Source organism: Cheilinus undulatus, linkage group 11 (genome assembly GCF_018320785.1).
Source record: "Cheilinus undulatus linkage group 11, ASM1832078v1, whole genome shotgun sequence".
Taxonomy (NCBI): Eukaryota; Metazoa; Chordata; class Actinopteri; order Labriformes; family Labridae; genus Cheilinus; species Cheilinus undulatus.
In genome coordinates this window covers 27934052-27950997 of record NC_054875.1, presented here as the reverse complement: position 1 = coordinate 27950997, position 16946 = coordinate 27934052, and the positions used below count along the sequence as shown (strand labels likewise).

Sequence of the window (16946 nt, the reverse complement as noted above, 5' to 3'; positions counted from 1 at the left end):
GGGATCGGTGATCGGCTGATACTTGGATAAGATCAATGGATAAGAGTAGTTTCATATGTACCTCTACCTACTAAAATGTGAAAAATGAAAGACTAAAGGAACTGATTTAATTTAGTAGTTTGGACAGCAATGCTCTAAACTTTTCATTTATATTTGAGAGAACTACCTCATGTGCAGTTAAAACAACAAGTTTGTATGTATGCCTATTAACAGTTGCATCTTAGAGTCCTTTGTCTTTATGCAAATATTTTAGTTTTCATGCTGCTAAAGTCTGTTATCACAATTGTCCCCTCCCAAGAAAACAACCTCTATTGATATCAATTCCAATATTTCTTTCAAGATTAATAACAGATCATAAGAAACCATCCACCACTGATAAATCAGAGTTTTGGTTGTCTTGGTCATGAAACACCATTCATTATAAACCATTGTTCTTTTCTTCAGTTGTCTTTTTTTTATACATCTCTATCCTTCCTTCTAATTTATAGACACACATTAAAAGCTAATTTACCTGTAAACATTTGAACAGAATTGAATTCATAATGTCTACAGCAATATCACCTTAGATAAGAGGCCAATGTTTACTTCTTTATTTTAAACATGCTAAAATGATACATAATGTAGTACAGAGGATGTTTTTTAAGTCTTATTTCTTGTCCTCTCATTCTCTCGTTATCACCTTTATCCCCATCTCTGCCTTCAGATTTACTTTTTCCCCACTTGCTCCTTTTTTTCTGAGTGCCCTTTGAGACTCTCCAGGGAGACTTCAGCCTGTCAAGAGAACTTCGTAATTAGCATAAGGAATGTCACCTTTTCCCTCAGCTGCGATGAAAAGTCGTCCCCTGACCATCTGTTTGTTTGGTGTATGTGTGTGCTTGTGCGTGTCTGTGTACACTGGCACATATGTGGTTGCGCCTTCGGTCCTGGTCTGTGTATGTGTGCAAGTTTGTGTGGAGGATTGTCCACCCACTCTGACTTGATATTCAGTGCTAGCTTGTTGCATTGATTATCCGTGTTCACCCTCGCCTGCCTCCTACATCTCAACTCTGTGTCCTTGGCACTCCCCACCTTCTAGACTCAAGCAGAGGAGTAAGAACACTTGAGGAAAAATTAGTAATGTCTTCCCACAGATTGAGAGATTAGTAATTTAACTTCCGCTTGGTGTTTGTGTCAATGAAAATTAGTCATCCTCCTATGATGATGATGAGTCAGATGCATTTTTATTTTTGTGGTCCTCTGTGTTTTAGTTTTAGTTTTATTCCCCTGCAGTCTTCATGACATGCTTTATCAGCCGTCAATATTTATTTTTTACCAGGATTTCAAGCACAGAACAAATTTCTGTAGACTAATCAGAAAGCTTTATGTACATAAGCACATTGATTTTATATAAATTTACACATTAATGTTAAGCAAAAGCAGGAATGTTGAGAGAATACACTGTCACCAGCAAACTATTGTAGACCGTTTGTAGCGCTTAGTAATCAGCTCTTTTAGTGATACATGTTTTAACATATTAATCAGTCATGGGATCATTAAACCTCACCAGCCTTGCTGAAGCAGGGATGACTCCATCGTTCTAAACAACAAATTTAAATTAAGTTTAAATTAATCAAAGGGCAAAATCCTCGGAGAGTGTAAAAAGTCAAATGACATTTGAGGTATTTTTTAAAGATCAGGCATATGACATTTAAAGAGTTTTTAAAATGATTTGTATAAACTATTTTGTAAGCAGTTTTGTAGTGGGAGTTAGATCAGTGTTTTTAATGGTGTGGCAAGGCACACTGGTGTGCCTTGAGGCAAGATTAGGTGGGCTGTGTGAAACTGTAAAATGACATGTTGATACAACAACTATTCAACTGGAGATAAGAAATATAGGCTGTAAAAACTGGACAATATTGTCTGCAAATATCTGCCAATATTGTCTCAAAATATCAGGTCATAGTGGCTTTAAATAGAAGTCGATATCAGCTGTCAATGTTGGCCTATATTGGCTGTGTATATCAGCCTGTATGTTTTAAAGATATTGGCCTGTATCATCTGTAAATATTGGCCTGAAAATGTTAAAAATATCAGCCTAAATAGGCTTTAAATATCCCATGCTGGCTGTCAAAATGTATCTGCTGTAAATATAAACATCTATTGTACTAAAAATTGGTCCTAATCAGCTGTAAATTTTGGTTATTTTCGTCTGTTAACATCAGCCCATATTGGCTGTCAAAATTGGCCTATATCTGCTGGAAACATCAACACATATTGTATGTAGATATTGGCCTTAATCAGCTGTGAATACCAGACAATACTGGCATTCAACATTGGCCCACATATACTGTCAATATAAACCTATATTTAGTTCTCTTATTAACTCTAAATATTGGCCTCAAAGGCCTGAATACAGTGATGTGAAAAAGTATTTGCCCCCTTTCTTATTCCTGAGTTTTTTTGCATATTTATCACACTTAAATGTTTTGGATCATCAAACCAATTTTCATATTTCACAAAGACAACCCAAGTATATAGAAAATGTAGTGTTTGAAAGATTATTTAATTTTTTAAGGGGGGAAAAATCCAAACCTCTGTGGGCCTGTGTGAAAAGTAATTGCCCCCCTTGTTAAATCATGAGTTAGCTGTGATTAACCAGAGTTTTTGGAAAGCTGAGTTCAGTTTCACTGGCCACACCCAGGCCTGATTACCTCCAGGTTGTTGAATCAAAAAATCACTTAAATAGAAGCTGTCAGACAAAATGAAGTAGACTACAAGATCTCAAAAAGAAACGCACCATGCCACATGCCAAAGAAATTCAAGAACAAATGAAAAAACAAAGTCATCATCAAAGACATCCGAAGACCTGTAGGCCTCACTGGCCTCAGTTAAGGTCAGTGTTCATGACTCAACCATAAGAAGGACACTGGGCAAAAATGGCACCCATTGGAGGGTTTCAAGGCTAAAACCACTGCTGACCAAAAAGAGCACAAAGGCTCGTCTCACATTTTCCAAGAAACATCTTGATGATCCCCAAGACTTTTGGAGAAATATTCTGTGGACTGACGAGACAAAAGTTGAACTTTTTGGAAGGTTTGAGTCCCGTTACATCGGGCGTAAAAATAACACAGCATTTGATAAAAAGAATATCATGCCAACAGTCAAACATGGTGGTGGCAGTGGGATGGTCTGGGGCTGCTTTGCTGCATCAGGACCTGGACCACTTACTGTGATTGATGGAACAATGAATTCTGCTGTCTACCAGAAAATCCTGAAGGCAAACGTCCGGCCGTCAGTTCATGCTCTCAAGCTCAAGCGCTCTTGGGTTATGCAGCAGGACAAAGACCAGAAATATACCAGCAAGTCCACCTCTGAATGGCTCAAGAAAAACTAAATTAAGGTTTTGGAGTGGCCCAGTCAGGATCCGGACTTAAATCCAACTGAGATGCTGTGGTGTGACCTTAAACGGCAGTTCATGCTGGAAAACCCTCCAATATTGCTGATTAAAAGCAATTCTGTGAAGAAGAGTGGGTCAAAATTCCTCCACAGTGATGAGAAACACTAATCACCCGTTATCGCAAACGCTTGATTTCAGTTATTGCTGCCAAGGGTGGCACAACAAGTTAGTAGGTTCAGGGGGCAATTACTTTTTCACACAGGGCCAGATAGGTTTGGATTTTTTCCCACTTAAAAAATTAGATAATTATTCAAACCATTCATTTTCTATTTACTTGGGTTGTCTTTGTGAAATATAAAAATTGGTTTGATGATCCAGAACATTTAAGTGTGATAAATATGCAAAAAACTCAGGAATCAGAAAGGGGGCAAATACTTTTTCCACACCACTGTAATTCAGCTTAAATCGACTGTAAATTTCGGCCTACATTGGCTATCAAAATTGACCTATATCAGCTGTAGATATCAACCTAAATTGTATGTAAGTATTAATCTGTGAATTTCAGCCAATGTTTTCTGTATATATTGGCTAATAATGGCTTTCAAAATTGGCCCATGTCAATATATTGTCAATATAAGCCTAAATTGTGGTCTCTTATTAACTAAGAACATTGGCCTAAAAGGGCTGAAAATGTCGGCCTAAATCAGCTGTACATTTCAGCCCATATTGGCAGTTGAAATTGGCCTATATCTGCAGTAAATATCAACCTCTATTGAAAATAAATATTGGCTATTATCAGCTATAAATTTCAGCCAATATTATCTGTAAGTTTGCCAATATTGGCTTCTGATATAAGCTTATATCTGCCGTAAATATAGACCTATATTGCCTGATAGTAACTGTAAATATTGGCCTAAAAGGGCTTAAGATATCGGCCTAAATAGGCTGTAAATGCCAGCCCATATTGGCCGCCAAAATCGGCCTATATCTGCTGTAAATATCAACCTCTATTGTCTATAAATATTGGCTGATATTTTCTTCTAATATTGGCCTATTTCTGCTGTAAACATAGTCCTGTATTGTAGTCTGATATTCATTGTAAATACTGGTCAAAAAGGGTCGAAAAATATTGCCCTCAATGAGCTGTAAATATCGGATCGTATTGGCTGTCAAATTTGGCCCATGTCAGCTGTAAATATCAGCCTATATTTTATGTAGATATTGATATTTTCTGCTGTTAATTTCAGCCATTATTGTCTGAAAGAATCAGCCAATACTGGCTTTCCATATTGGACTATCTCTGCTGTAAATATAAACCTGTATTATTGTCCAATATTAATGGTAAAAATTGGCCTTAAAGGGCTAAAAAATATCAGGCTTTATAGCCTGTAATTATTGGCTCATATTCACCTTCAAAATTGGCCTATAGCTGCTGTAATATCAACCTATATTGTATGTAAATATTGGCCTTTATCAGCTGTAAATTATGGCCATATTTGGCAATAAATCTAGGCTTACATCTGCTGTAAATCTCGGCTTATATTGACTGTAAATATAGACCTATAGCTGTAAATACTATCTGTACATCCAAATAAGTTTTTGAAGTTTTAGTCAGAACCACCACCTTGATAGATCTTCATTCCTTAAACTTCAAGTATGTTTTAAGGACTTAAGTTTAACATCTGAACTATATATTTGAATAATGCTTTTGGTTAAAATGAATCTGTAATAAATTAGAATATTGGACATCGGCAAAAATTCAATACTGAATTTCTGCTAAACATACCTAAACATGCTGTTGAAGTGGCTGTTTTGCATTGATATGAATATGGTGTGCCTTGAGATTTTGGCTTGATCTAAAATGTGCCATGGATAAAGAACATTTGAAAACCACTGATTTAGATGAACCTTTGTTAAAGTGCTAAAGCAACAATATGTTTCATGAGTTTGCCCTCTGACAATTAAGGAAATCATTGTATCCTGGATTTATAATTTAATTGCAGGCTTATTTTTTATTGATTACTGATTTACTCATGATTGAAAAATTAGTTAATAACCTTTATGTTATTTCTCCCTTTAATTTTCATCAGCGTGTTATCACACCCAGGTTACCCTTGTCTTGCAGAACCTCGCGTTTGAAGAGAAATATCGCCCTCTGATGGCCAAAACAACCAAACAAAAAGCAAACAGCTTGACAAAATCCACACAAGTCTTGATATTTATGTTTTTATTTACTTTCTAATTCTGCTTTACACACGTGTCTTTTTCCATGTTTTTTCCTTTTGCAGCAGCCAGGGGATATCAGAAGGAACAAGGTCTGTTTCATGTTCCAAAATGTCCAGTTTGTAATGTGTGTAATGTCGAGGAATTTTAAACACATGTTTTTGTGTCTTGTGTGACTTTTTAGCATGAATAAATTGGTCCTAAATGTTTTTTTGTTTTTTTTTTGTCTTTACAGCAGATTCCACTGACTGTTCAGGAGCTTCAGGAGGAGCTGAGGGCTCACAGGGAGATGAACAGTCGCTTACAGCAGCAAAGACAGCAAGGTAACTCAGGCTCCTATCGAGAGCTCCAGTCAGACCAGGACCACAGAGGGGGGCTCAGCCCTGGCCACAGCCCCAGACAAAGTCCCAGCAACCTACACAGCCCTGGGCCAAAGAACAGCTTGAGAGCCAGCCCTTCCAACACCTATAACTCAAGGCAACAGGAAGCTGATGTCATCATTCACAGCCCAGGTTATGGTTGTAATGCTGCAGTATCTGTTCAGAGAATCAGTCCTGCCAACACCCTTCAGCCTGGTCCGAGGAACAGCCCAAGTCAGCCCGTCTACAGCCAAGGTCCTCAATTAGCACCCAGCTCTAGCTCACTCCGGCCCTGCAGCCCCTGCACGGTGCCCGGGTGCGACGGTTTCTCTTCACCTCCTCCTCTGGATCCTTCAGAGGAGAATTTCTTCAGGCTGCAGTCAGAGCATGAACGACAGGCTAAGGAGCTGTACCTGTTGAGGAAGACCATGGAGGAGATGGAGATGAGAATCGACTCTCAGAAGAAGACACTGGAATCCCGGGATGAGAGCATCCAGAGGCTGCTGGAGATGCTTCAGGGACAAGGTCAGAGCCAGGGACCCTGGGGTCGGGGACAGCGAGCAGGCATCATAACCATGGCGGCACAAGAGGCTGAAGCCCAGCTGGAAAACATGCATGTGAGAGAGGTGAGTTATGTTTCCTGGGCTTTAAAGTTGTGTATTTCAGCAGCAATCTCAAGTTCAGACTAAATCTCAGCAGACAGATGGAGGAGTGTAACACTGTTGTTTTCTATCATTTATACTCTAAGCATAGCACATGGAGATATTATGAATTTTATTTATGAAAATAAACAAAATGTTGCATGCATCCATAACACAAAGCAATCACAACTTAAGATTTGACCTAAAATGTTTATATGAAACAGAAAAAACTCTTAACTTGCCATAAAACAATCCCATCTCAGTCTTAAGTTGTTTTTCTTTAAATATTTACAGTTTATTTTAAATTAATACATAACTTTTTTTGCACCAAAATAAAAAAACAACATAAAATATAACAAACAAACCAAATGAATTGGGTCAAAAAAGGAGCATGTGAAGTGAAACTTCATTTTAGTATTTTAACTCAGTTTATTTCAGTAAACCCTCAAATGTCTTCACAGTAAACATGCAAACATCTCTCCCTAGTTTATTTACCACCTAATTTAATAAACAACAGTAACGTTTGTTATGTCACAATTGTTCAACCAGTGCTTTCAAATTAATAGGAACATTCCTAACTGGACCTTTTTTTTTACCATGTACCTGTTGAGAATTTATTCTATTTAATAGTTTTAAAATAGATTTTAATTCGTGCTTTCTTTCGGTTTAGTTTTGATAAATGAGACTAATTGCTGGCATTTAACTGTGAATGGATTTTGTATCTACAGTGTCGTGTGTCTGTATTATGTATAGTCAAAGTATGGGGTAGAAAGCAGCTCAGCAGGTCTTATCAATGGGCCGGATTAACATACGGAGGCTCTAAGCTTGTGTTCAGCCATGCCGTTTTACAATCTGACTCTCTTAGTGTGTGCTTGTGTTCCTGGGTATGCACAGCATGCTCATATGGCTGCTGTTCATACGCCAAATTTCTCTGCATTGTGCCTGTCATGGGACATTTTTTCCATAGCATGTTAGCAGGGTAATTAAAAGATGATTTAAATTCTGTTTTTAATTTATTGCAGCTGAATTAAATCAGTTTTAGAAAACTGAGACAGTATTGTTTTTTCTTGTACCCTCCTCTTTTCCTCTTATTCTGTCTCCCTTTGAGATGAATTTTATTGACTGAGTATTAAAAAGAACCTGCCCTGCAGTTAGTGCCAGTGTAGCACAGGTGTCTCTATATCCTGTACCAGGAGAGCGAGCAGTAGGCTGCTCTGTGCTCTTCACTCCTGCCTTGTTTATTTTTAACTCCTAAATCTTCTTAGCCTTTAATTTCTCTACCTCTCTGTCAGTGTGTGTTTGTGTGTTGTGTCAGCGCCTGCTCTGCTATTGTTTGTGTAATGATGTTCTTGTTTTTCTGTTGTTTGTCTGTCTCTGTCTGTGAGGCCTGCTCATAACCATGTGTGATTGTGTGTGTGTGCATTTGTGAGCATGCGTGCACATCTGGGACCTGTCAGCTTAGCGTCTCTAGTGAGGACACTCCCTTGCTGGGCTGCCGGTGGCTGATGGGATATCCACCCATGCTGGGTGTTTGGTCGCTGTGATGATTATGACAGAGCTGTGTGGGTGTTGCAGCCACTGCTGTGTATGTGTGTACCTGTGTGTGAATGTGTGTGGGTAATGTCTGGGACCGTCCCGTACTGTGTGTGTCAGAGGTGAGTACCTGCTCTCACACACTTGGTGGACTGTGCTATTTTTAACAGCCTGACAGCTTAACACATACTCAGGGTGTGAGAGGGAGGAGGGAGCCAGGATCTGAGAGGTGAGGTTAGAGGGAGAGAGGAAGAGATGGGTGAAGGGCTGTTTTTCTTAGTTAGGAAAACAAGCTGTGTTTGTCTGAATATTAATGTATGATTAATAAGGGAAAACACCCCAACTGAAAAGAGAGACCACTGCTGTTCTTTTTTCTTCTTTCCTCTAAGGCTGAGATGGTCTGATCAGGTCTTACTTTTATATGTGTAGCTGCATTTAAGCCTGTCTGTTTGTGCTTCTCTTGTTTACACACTTTTGCTAAAGTGTGCAAGTGATTTTTTTAGTCTAAAGACAAAAATTAAACTTTAAAGGAGGGATATTGGTATCACAAGGTATTGGTTTATATCAGCAGATGTGAACAAATCTGCCAGTATTTACAACCAGTATATCTGCTCTAAAATCCATCCTGTATCAAATGTAAATATTGCCCATATTTACAAATAAGTCAGTGGAGTTCACCCTCATTCCTTAAGCTCTAAAGTTTGCTTTAAGGACTGAAGTTTGTTTCTTTGTTCATCCTTAAACTTCAGAGTGTGTTTTAAGGACTAAAGTTTAAGCTCTGAACAATATTTATATATTGGTACCAGTTCAAAATAATTTGTAAATATCGTCATGTTGTAGATAAACAAAAATCCAATTTTTTGCATCCTTACTTCTAAGTATTATACTGTGTGGTTTAAATATCAGATGTTTAGATTTTTCTCAAACTTTGTGCATCATCATCTATGTAATAGTTGGAGTAGAACAAATTAAATGTATATTTTTTTTAATACTTTGATTACAATGATTTTGTCATCCCTCCTTAATTGCACTGGAGTGAAATGGGATAAGAATAGAAAACGTAATGAAGTTTAGCATTCGTTCATGCAGGACATGTTAGTGATAAGCCCAGCCGTGATCAGCTGATGGACAGCTGATCCTAATTATTGCCTTCCAGCTTTCACAGCCAATCACAGCTCTTTCTCTCAATACAGCAACCATTTAAATATGACGTACTTTTCCCTAATTCTTGCTTGCATTAATGCTGATACACCAAGCTTAACTTCCCCCACCCCAGCCTCCTCCTTCATAGCATAAAGCTTGTTGCACCCTCACATTGAGGGTGAGGGTGCTTCTGGCTTTTGAACTACTATTAGTGTATTCAGCATGCATTGTCATAAATTTATCCATCCATATGAAGATTTCTAGCTTTGTGCTCCCTGGAAAGTCAAAGCATGCTGCTTGATTCCCCCAGGGAGCAACTTTTGAGCAGAGCTTTCTCTGCCAAGTAAAATTGTAGATCCATTTTGCAATAAAAATGCAAAATGTATGACGAGCATGTTCCTGACTGAAGTAAGATAATGGAGATCAATGGAGACCATTTCAGCCATTGTTCTTCATCTCAGTTAATGTGCAAAAAATGAGCTGCTGTTTTGTTTAATTTGACCCAAATTTCAAGTTAATGTCTTGTTCAGCTTTTAAGGTAATTTTCTGGCATCTTAGCAAAAACACTTCAATCAGTAGCTAGCAGGGAACTAAAGACGACTTACTGGAAACTTACAGAAGTTGTGCGTGGATAGCAACCTTTATAACAACACACTGCAGCTATGCAATAAGAACTGTAAGGTTAGATTATCGGCTAGTTACCAATGGGGGATGTTGTACCAACACATATGAAACTAATTTTTATATTTGAGGCACTTAAAACTATCAACATTTATGGATAAAATCTAATTTTTCGTCTCTTAAACAAAAAAAGTCAAGCTTTGTGACTGGTGTAATCACTATGGGTGTTTAATAGTAAACATTTGACTGATTTCAGATTCACTAAAGGATTTCTGTATGTGAATTTAACTTTAGCCATTGCACTTCCTATTGAACCCTCTTACCTTTGTTTATGCATAAGGGTCCGTATTTTCTCCATAACTTGCACTTGTCATGGTTTGTGAAGACAGGCCAGTGATGGAGGTGCCTCTATCAGGGGGCACTGCTCTCAGCTCTTGTGATTAGCTCTAAAGGAAACCGGCACAACTGCCTTTCATTACCGCACCCATTACTCTCTTTTAAATGACCCAGCTTGTTTTGCTTGAGCTGGGATCATAAATAACGCCTTTTTAAGCTCAACTCTGCTGTTATTTATCCTTAAAACGTGACTGAGGGTTGGCAAAAGGACTTTCTAAGAATTCTTTGATTGCTCGTAAAGATATTACCACAAAAATCTGTGTCTATATTTTTATTCCTTCAAGCAAAGATTAGGAGAGTGGTGTGGTGTTTTCTTTCTTTTTCTCTTTTACCTCTTTGGATTTAAAGAGTAGATACATAAACCGATCATTTACCACCTTTCTGTCCTTTGTTTTGTATGTAAAGCTGGAGTGTAGTTAGAATAGATGCCTCCCTTTCCTCCATATCTGTTGTTGTTTTACTATTACTCATCTTTAATACAAGTTATTAGTGTAACGTGGATCCCGTGCATTAAATAGTTTGTTTCTCTGTATAACTTACAAACTTTGTGTACTATTTAGCAGTATGGAGAGTGCCCACTAGGTGGCAGTATCCCATCAGAATTGAATTACTTTATCAGTTACATGGACTAACTGTGAGTTAAGTTATGTGTGATGGGACACACACACACACACACACATGCTGTGAGGCATAAATCTGGGCCTAATCTGCTCTCCCCAGCCGCCAGGTCCCTGTACACCCAATAATAACAGCTGCACCACTGGTCTGTTCCTGCCTAGCCCTGACCTGCTGCCAAGGGTGTGCACAGATACACATGCACACTCTCACTGTGAGAGTTCTACTTGAAGATGGCATATCTGCTTTCATACATATCAAATGCAGATTTTGTGTGGTCTTTAGGGGCTTTGGATGGAGTCAGGTCTCTTATTGTAAGTGAGGACGTTTCTTGTAGTGTTGGATCAGCAGGACTGAGTATTTAGCATTGCTCTAGTGTTGACAAAAGAAGAGAAAGGCACTTATGGCTCCACAGTTTTTCTATGCAATGCCTGGCTTCAGAAGTCTTTTTGCTGTTTTTGGCGTTCTCGCCCTGTGCCCCCACATTCTTTCAAAAACCTTGTTGAAACTTCAGAAATGTAGCTTTTTAAGAGGTTCAAATGCCAGGAAAGTTGAAGCTAATCTCATCAAATCACTCTTTCTGCAGCTTCTTTTTCCTTCTTGCTCACTTTCTCATGCCACTAGCCTATCAGCTGCAGCATTGTGGCATCTTCTCCACCCTAATTTCCCATCTGCCTTCCTGCCAGTGTTTATTTATCTCCCTTTTGACTTGTCCCACTCTCTCTTTTCTTCTCTCCTCAGGCGGATATGGTATCTGTTGTGGTTTGGTTAATTGGTAAAAAGCCTGTCTCTGGTGCAGCTTTTCAGGGCTCCCTTCTTGATTGGCTACTCTCAGCTTCTGCTAATGAAGCCCTTTTCTGCTAACATTGGAAGAGCACTGTAAACACTGTTAGCAAACACTCACACACACTAATTCTCCTTTCTCCCCACCACACCCTGGGTACCTCATACCCACCACGCTCTGTTGATCTCCCAGAATGTTTCAGCGGAAAAAGTTTATCGGGACAAAATTACACCCCTCAAACCTTTACGTCAACCCCTCCTCCCCCCTCCTTAAGACTTTCCCTTAGACTTGAAACCATTGATCTGATAGACAGACACATTTCCACTTTTGTGGCAATGGATGTCTGTTTCCTTTTTCTCTCCCTGGGGAGACGGGATGGGGAATGTGATTGATGAATGTATGTGTGTGTCCATGTAGAATCTGTGCTTTTCCTAACCTATGCATGGCACATACGACACCATTGCCTTCAGGCTAGAATTGAACCTTGTGACCGTGTCCTTCATTCAGGATGCCGGCACTTATTGCTATAGTGTTATGTTTGATCCTATTCGTTCCATATGCTCGCTCTGCTGACACATGTGGAGCAGAGAAGACGGTCTTTGATGACATGCTCTCTTGCATGACTTAATTTCCCCCCATTGTACTCTCACTGTTGTTGATAAGGAGTTGATGTACGCTCTCTCAGAGAGACACATGCTCAGAGTGACACATTAATACACATACGGTCAGTGAAGGATTAGGACTGTGGCAGCAGTGGGCATGCATGTCTGTGTGAGGCATGCTCCGACAGCAGTAATCCCTCCTTATCCACAATTGACATGGTCTTGAGGATAAAGCCCTTGTCTTCTCTCATTTTAACTCACTGGGAGAACTGGGGAGAGCAGGACCAATGGAAACCATCTCAACCTGTGGCATCTTCATGAATGTCCTCCATAGTATGATATCAGAATGACCAATGAGCTGTTTTTACTATGAATACACTCTTCTGCATGTGGTTTCTGTTTGATTTGGTGGGTTTTCTTTAACCAACAATTGTCTTGATTTTTAAATTCAGAATTTGTTACCACTGCAGTTTTAGTGTTTTTAATTATCTTTTAAACAACTGACTAGACGGTTTCCCTCATTTTTCACGGCCACGTAAACTGTTTATTTTCCTCAGAGGTGCCATGTTTTGAACCTTCAAATGCCATAGAAGAAACATTACTTAGTATTTAGTATTCAGGCTTTAATCAGTGAATAGATTAATTATATTTTATTGTGTTAAAGGAGTGCTGCATAGCGCAGGGCTGTTGCCTCACAGCAAGAAGGTTCCTGGTTAACTCTTGGTGAGGACCCTTCTGTGCGGTGTTTGCCTGCTGTCCTGGTGCATGATGTGTGTTCTCTCCCAATACTGTGATTCAAATTTGGCTGTAGGTGTGAGTGTGCTTGGTTGTTTGTCTTGATATATCAGCCCTTCGATTGACTGGCAGCCAGTCCAACCGAGACCTTACCCACAATTTTCCACATCTAACACCCATGAATGATAAGGCACAACTTGACCTGATCCCACCCTGATTAAACACAATGTATGCATACAGTCTCTCACTTTCATTTAAATTGCTTTTTTTTTTTTTAACTGCTATGCAATCAGTGTCTTACCAACAAGGTGACATAGTAAACTTCTCTAATATTCACAGGCCCGTGCACATTAAATACACAACAGGGCTTTAGGTAATCAGGCACCGTGCTGGATTTCCAGTGTGCGGTGTTTGGCTGTGGAATAAAAATGTCTCATATTTAAAAAAAAAAAAAAAAAAAAGGCTTGATATCCTCACCATCACTCTCGAGTTTATGAGTTCGTCTGCCAATGATATGAGAGGGACACAACTCTCCTGCTCTTAAACTAGCATTATTAGCCAATCAGAAGTAGAATGGGGCGGGTCATGGAAAAATGTGTGTCAACCGAGTCCTGTGCTGCATAGATGCACAAGTAGAGAGACGTCATGTCAAAGGAGAGTAGGATGGAGAGTAAATTCATGAATCCTGGGGAAGATGCCCACCTAGTTGATAAAGGATTAAAAAATAAATGGCACCGGGCGTGGATAGATGAGATAGAAAAAGACAGTAAGCCTCCTGGTAGCTGGTGTAAGAAGTTAAGAGAAGCAGGTGCTTGCTTCTGCACTTTTTGTTCAAGAAAGCTAGTATATTCAACTAGGGGGAAAAAAGTGCTACCACATCATGAGTCAGACCCTGCTCACAGAGCAGCTGTTCACGCTCTCCCACACACAACGCAATTACCGGGAGCAACAACCACAGCTGATGTACCGGCCTCAAAAACTGACCATGTGTGTGACTCGAAAATACGCGTGTGCACGTTCATCACAGAGCATGATCTGTCTTTCAAGCTCACCCAGCCCCTGGTAATATTTTTGCAAAAATTTATACAAAAAGAAAAAAGCTGAAGACAAAATTGCTCTGACAAAACTGTCAATATCCAATACCCTTATGATATGTCACCTTGTGATTGTAGGTCATCTTGTAACCTGTCAAGGACTTAAAACACAGTTTAAGGATGAACACAGACACATACTTCAGTCTCTAGAACACATTAAAGTTTAAGTAAATAGGATGAAAACAAAACTTCAGCTGTTAGTTGGTCCTGCCTCACGTTAAAAAAATGAATGATAAAAGGATTACAGCAGCAAATATCAACATGAATGGAGCTCATTTGCTCCTCTGTCTGATCTGTCTCGAGGTCTAATCTCCAAATCATACTGCTCTAATCACCCTCAGACACTAACACTTCTATGAAGTTCATCCTCTATGAAGATCATTCATTTACATGTTTTTTTTTTTTTGCTTTAAACCCTGCATATATGTTAAAATACTCTTAATAAATTGAAACATTGAGACATGAAACTGCTCTTTTGTAGTCGCTTTTCCAATATCTCAAACTGTGACAGGTACCCCCCGGAAAAAGTTTCAGGCACAGAATTTTTTCTCACTTTAAGCCCTGACACAAACAAGCAGCAGAGAGCCTGCCACAGCGCTTTTTCTTTCTCTCACACATGTCGCACATGCTGACTGTCATCAGTGAATACAAGCTTCTCTTAAAACAGTTTGAATCAATGTTTAAACCTGTAAAAGTAATGAAAATACAATCAGTGTCGCAGTTCAAACAGTGACTTTCAGACAAGCGTGTCTGTGACTGTGTGTTTAAGTTTAGTTTTTTAATAAAAAAAAAATCAAGAAATAAAAAAATAACTAAACAATTCACCAGGAGTTTACTGTCCGCCCGCTGATTAAAATGCCATAGAAACAGAGTGCAGATGGAGCGTCCTTACCACCAGCCATCATTCTTAGATGATCTGATGTGACTATTGATTATTGATCTTAAAATTATGTCAGTTCTGAACCTGGGTTAGCATATTAACATCCTTAAGTGTCTCCTGAACATCAGGTAGTGGTAATCGTCCTGAGCTCATAAGCCCTCTAGCTGTGTCCTCTAGTTACTTGAGACAACTTTTTTCCACACCTGAGATGAGCCTAAAGCCTACCCAGTTTTTCTGCACATAGCCTACAGTCTCTCTCTGCCTCAGAGCTGCTTTTGCTTTCTGTACTTCCTGTCTTTTGCCCTTTTTTTTCTCCTTTTAGCATCTCTGCTCTCTGATAGCAGCAGCTCTATCCTTTTCACACTTGAACTCCTCTATCTCACTAGCTAATGGTAGCTGGAGTATGACTTTCTCATACAATGCCACACTTCTGAGATACAGAGGAGCTCCTTATTGCTTCCAAATATATGAATCAACTAATATCTCCAGCCTCTCTGCATTTTCATAAATTGAAAGTGGTCCACATTAACCCAGGAAATAATCCAAGCTACAAACACTGTACCTCCAATTTACCAAGGAACCTTGAGTAATATTTCCATCCTTATTATTCTGCAACATCTTTGGGTACAATTCAATGCAACAGTCCTGCAGAGAGTCCTCTGTGAAGTAGAATAAGATGGCCTAAGGCTTGAACTGTGGTTGATCACCTGTTGTAATACTTGTAGTTATGGTTCACAACCACAAGGTTTGATAGATTAATCTGAGTTGGGACTGAAAGTGTCAGGCCTGCCATCACAAAGCAATAGTGAAAAGGTATGAGAGGGATAATTTGGGTTTTCTAATTTTGTGGTCATTTAACTGTTTCCAATTATCACAGTGCTCATCCTGAATATAGCTATACATTTTAGAAAATGCTGTATATTTTCATTTGTCCTTCTTCTTAAATTTTACAAACGAGTATGGTAACAAGTATGGTTAACTTGTCGTGTGTCGTATGTGTGAGTGTGCTTTTGTGAAGGCTTGTTGTAGGTCAGCTATCATTAATTATTGAAAGAAGAAGAGAAGCGCATGTGCTGGCAGAAAGTGTTGCTAAGCGAGAGCTTAGATTCATCTGTGAGAGAGACAGAGACAAGAAGTGAGGAGAAGGACTTAAACTGAGAGTGTAGTAAAGATGGATTCTTATGACTTATAGCCACGTCTGTCTCCAACCTGCTAACAAATAGAGGCAGACAGAAAACTTAAATAGACACCTGCTTTAAGAGATGGAAAGAAGTCCTCAGGAAAGCAACAAACAGACACCAGCTTAAAGACCACAGGAAAAATAAGTTCTTTTTTAAAAATATTTTTTAAGGATGGACAGTAGAGGAAAACCTCTCTGTATTGACCATAAGTTATAGGAAGAGACAAAGAACAGCAGGGAGTTGAATTGTTAAGGGTGAGTGCATTTCATCTGAAGCCGTGGGCACTAGAAAGTTCTAAAGATGATGAGCCGTCAGGCTTATTTTTACCGGGTCCCTCCTCAAGAGCTTCACCGTCGAAACCAGCTCCCAGCTGATCCAGCCAAGACCAGAGCTCTGCAGACTGTCATTGATATGAAGGTAGGAGTTACAGCAGAACGGGAATCAACAGGAGCAGGAATAAACTAAATGCTTTATCAGGAATGTGTACAAGTGTATTAGATCACTTCTTTGAATCATATTTTTTGTATTTTTATTGTTTACAAAAGCAGCTTGACAGAGAGAGTGTCCAACAGTTTATAAAGTGGAGAACAGTTGGCTTAAACTGTGTGGGTGTTGTGATACAACTTGAAGAAGTCTGATGTGATCTTGTCTGAGCGGTGTAGTTTGCTGTTTAGTAGCGTTATGTCGTCCAGTTCTCTCTGATATCAGCCTCATACCTTTCAAACTTTAATTATTGATGACTCCTGCTGTAACATGGGCAGTA

The 16946-nt window shown here is 39.2% G+C and overlaps 1 protein-coding gene across 1 annotated transcript in view; it reads left to right on the top strand.

Moving 5' to 3' along the window:
- Positions 1 to 16946, top strand: part of LOC121517063 (ERC protein 2-like) — a 238706-nt gene that overhangs the window by 6182 nt on the left and 215578 nt on the right. The window contains exon 4 of the mRNA XM_041798572.1: positions 5835 to 6584. Coding sequence (XP_041654506.1) covers positions 5835 to 6584 — 750 coding nt within the window. The remainder of the gene's footprint in view (positions 1 to 5834; positions 6585 to 16946) is intronic.